The 3,645-nt window shown below is 43.9% G+C and overlaps 1 protein-coding gene across 1 annotated transcript; it reads right to left on the bottom strand.

Moving 5' to 3' along the window:
- Positions 1–3,016, bottom strand: LOC108854671 (transketolase-1, chloroplastic). Its single transcript, XM_018628284.2, has 7 exons — positions 2,470–3,016; positions 2,251–2,341; positions 2,055–2,160; positions 1,694–1,976; positions 1,475–1,623; positions 1,234–1,387; positions 1–1,162 (listed from the first exon to the last, which is right to left on the bottom strand). The coding sequence occupies exons 1-7, from the start codon at positions 2,947–2,949 to the stop codon at positions 203–205; spliced, it is 2,223 nt and encodes a 740-aa protein (XP_018483786.2). The 5' UTR covers positions 2,950–3,016; the 3' UTR covers positions 1–202.
- Between the last annotated feature and the right edge of the window lie 629 nt (positions 3,017–3,645).

The following is a 3,645-nucleotide window of genomic DNA, read 5'->3' as shown; positions in this document are numbered from 1 at the left end:
CGTTATAACAACAAAACACGATTGATCATGAAAGTTTTACATTGTCTTGTACTATCTTCTCTTCCAAAACTCAAAACCTATGTCGACCCGAATTACAAAAGAAAATAAAGAAAGTCTGCGCGTCTTGTTGCATTTTATTTTGAGATAATGAGATAATGTTGTGAATAGCTTTATAGAGAGAATGGTCTCATCTCTAAGTCTCTTAGAAGAGTGACTTAGCCGCATCAACAACAGCTTCAACAGTGATGCCAAACTCCTTGTAGAGCAAGGGAGCTGGTGCACTTGCTCCAAACGAGTTAATACCAATAGACTTCCCTTTCCCTCCAACAATCTTCCCCCAACCAAAAGTCGAAGCCGCTTCGATACTCACTCTAGCCGACACATCAGACGGCAAAACACTCTCCTTGTACTCATCCGTCTGCTCGTCAAACAGCTCCCAGCAGACAAACGACACAACTCTAACCGTCTTCCCTTCTTTCCTAAGCACCTCTCCAGCCTGTGCAGCAATCTCCAGCTCTGAACCGGTTCCAATCAAGATCACATCAGGTTTGTTCCCCGAGGAGTTGTCAGAGATTGTGTATCCTCCCTTCTCAACTCCCTCGATGGACGTCCCTGGAAGCTGAGGAAGCTTCTGTCTAGACAAGGCCAAGATAGACGGCGTCTTGCGCTTGGTGACAGCGATCTTGTACGCACCGGCCGTCTCGTTTCCATCAGCGGGACGGAACATGAGAGTGTTGGGCATGGCACGGAAGCTAGCGATGTGCTCAATGGGCTGATGGGTTGGTCCATCTTCTCCAAGACCAATGGAGTCATGAGTCATCACGTAGATCACTCCAGCTTCGGACAAGGCTGAGATTCTCATCGCACCTCTCATGTAGTCAGTGAAGACAAAGAAGGTTGCGCAGTAAGGGATGAGTCCAGGGCTGTGAAGGGCAATGCCGTTGCAGATGGCTCCCATTCCGTGCTCCCTGACACCGAACCTAAGGTTTCTCTCTTCGGGTGTTGCCTTTTGGAAGTCACCAAAGGCTTTGAGCAGTGTCATGTTGGAAGATGCAAGGTCAGCACTTCCACCGAGGAAACCGGGTACAACTTTGGCTATGGCGTTAAGACATTGCTGTGACAGGTTTCTAGTGGCGTCCCCTGGAGACTCAGGTGTGTATGTCTATTAAAAAAGACAAAATGTTGTTAAAATCACATATCTAGAATACCAAATGGATTGTAAAATCCACTTACTGGTAGTGCCTTCTCCCAGCCAGCAGGTAGTTCACCAGTGATGATAGATTTCAACTCTGCAGCTTCCTCTGGGTACTTCTTTTCATATGCTGCAAAATTTGCATTCCAGTCAGATTCAAGAGCTTTGCCTTCAGGCGTGTGACGGCTCCAGTGGCTATAAAGCAAAGAGAGAGAGAGAGTCATTAGAGCAAAGTCCATAGCACAAAAATTAAACAGATAGCTTTTGTTTATATTACTTTACCTTTTAACATCATCAGGTACTTGGAATGGCTCATAAGGCCATCCAAGGTTGTTTCTGGTAGCCTCAACTTCCTTCTCACCAAGTGCAGCTCCATGGACACTGTATGAGTTAGCCTTGTTTGGAGATCCATAACCAATTGTAGTAGTAACCTGATACAAGCAAGATGGTACAATCAACACCAAGGGAGTGTTTGATGGCTACTTTTGTATAGATTCATACCTTAATCAAAGTGGGCTTGTCTGTAACAGTTTTAGCTTCCTTAATAGCAGCACGGATCTCGTCATACCCAGTGTTACCATTCTTCACCCAGATCACATGCCATCCAAGAGCTTCGAAACGCTGGTCAACGTTCTCAGTAAAGGCAATCTCAGTGTCTCCATCAATGGAGATGTGATTGTCGTCGTAGAAAGCAATGAGCTTTCCAAGCCCCCAGTGACCAGCTAGAGAGGCAGCTTCATTTGAAATACCTTCCATCTGACAACCATCTCCAAGGATCACATATCTAACACAAATCAAATACAAAAACATCAGAGCATTGAATTAAACCAAAGAATGATAATAACAAAAAGCCAAATGTTACGTGTAGTGGTCGACAACTTCAGCATCAGGTTTGTTGAACCTAGCAGCTAAATGCTTCTCAGCAAGAGCTAAACCAACAGCATTCGCAATCCCTTGTCCAAGAGGACCTACATAGCAACCAAAACATAGAGACCCAATCAAAAAGCTTATTCATTTCACAGAACCCACAAACCAAAGAGAAAGAAAAAGTGTCAAACCAGTGGTGACTTCAATCCCAGGAGTCTCGAAATTCTCAGGATGTCCAGGTGTCTTGCTTCCCCATTGTCGGAAACTCTTCAAATCCTCCTCCTATTAAATACAAAGTCCAACACTTTATCAATAAAAGTCAACTCCTTTATCAGTAAAAAGTCAACTCCTTTTTATAAGTTTAACATAAAAAAGAAAAAAAGGATTGGATCTTTAAGATGATGACTGACCAAAACGCTGTCGTATCCGGCGAGATGAAGCAAGGCGTAGAGCAACATACAACCATGACCAGCGGAGAGAACGAACCGGTCACGGTTAAACCAGTAAGGGTTTTTGGGGTTATACCTCATGACCTCATCGTAGAGAATGTGAGCCATGGGGGCACATCCCATGGGAAGACCAGGGTGACCCGACTTGGCCTTCTCCACCGCATCGATCGCCAAGAACCTTATCGAGTTCACCGATTTGTCCACGATCGACGAATTGGTGCTCGTCTCGAGCGTCTCGACGGCCGCGGCGCGGACGAGGAGGGGGCGGGGGAGAGGGAGAGATCGGAGTTTGGTCATCGAGGCGGCGTTGCGGCGGCGAGAAGAGGCGCAGCGTGAGGAGAGAGATGATGGTACTAAGGAGACGCGTTGGTCGGAGCCATGGTGAGAGATGGCGCGAACGAGGAGGGCCTGTGAGAGAGCGAGTGAGGAAGTTGAAGCCATGGTTGAAGGGAAGAGAGGAAGGTGGATGGTGAAGAAAGGAGCAGACTTTAGTTTTAAGAGTGAGAGAGGATATTTTTTCAGCCAATCATATAATATTTCGACATCTCTTCGTGTTCGGTAAGGGACGAGTAGGATCAGATCTGACCGTTGAGTGTAATGGAAGGGTGTAATCGTGGCCGTTGATTGAGGCTAAGAGTTTAGTGATCCTCTATGCCTTCCTCAATATTTTTGTTTCCTCTTTGGATATTCCGCCTTGATAGAATATTTATTTTTTCCTTTTCTAACTAACAAAATAAAGTGAAAAAAAAAAAGAAAATACCAAAAGACAAGAAGAGATATATTTGTTGTGATTAGTGGTATATAGTTGAGTAAAATATAATTAAGTGAATAAGAAAACGATATATTAATATAGAATTATAGAACTATATGAATTTCTCTTTCTTTGTTATTCAAATGATGACATTTTTAAAGTATACTTTAGTTTCACCAACTTTTGTTTATCTAAAGATAGCAATACAACCATTAAACCCATTGTTTCTCCATATCTACCAAGCCTGGTTAAGATTCTGTAATTCGATTGGAAAAGTTGTATTAAAAAGCCCGGTTCAAAATGTATGGTTAAGGCGCAAAATAAAATTATGGGCTTTAAGTGGGCTTAACGAACTCGTCCTCTTTACTCGCACGGATCAGTCCCAA

This window comes from Raphanus sativus, chromosome 4 (genome assembly GCF_000801105.2).
Source record: "Raphanus sativus cultivar WK10039 chromosome 4, ASM80110v3, whole genome shotgun sequence".
NCBI classification, from domain to species: domain Eukaryota; kingdom Viridiplantae; phylum Streptophyta; class Magnoliopsida; order Brassicales; family Brassicaceae; genus Raphanus; species Raphanus sativus.
Note: the sequence above shows the minus strand (reverse complement) of the source record. Positions and strands in the feature narration are given on the sequence as shown.

Excerpts from the sequence above, each read along its gene's own strand:
- LOC108854671 (XM_018628284.2), bottom strand. The coding sequence starts at position 2,949 with ATGGCTTCAACTTCCTCACTCGCTCTCTCACAGGCCCTCCTCGTTCGC. Across the intron at positions 2,161-2,250 it reads TGGGATTGAAGTCACCACTG|GTCCTCTTGGACAAGGGATT; the intron begins GTTTGACACTTT and ends GTTGCTATGTAG. Across the intron at positions 1,163-1,233 it reads GCTGGGAGAAGGCACTACCA|ACATACACACCTGAGTCTCC; the intron begins GTAAGTGGATTT and ends CTTTTTTAATAG.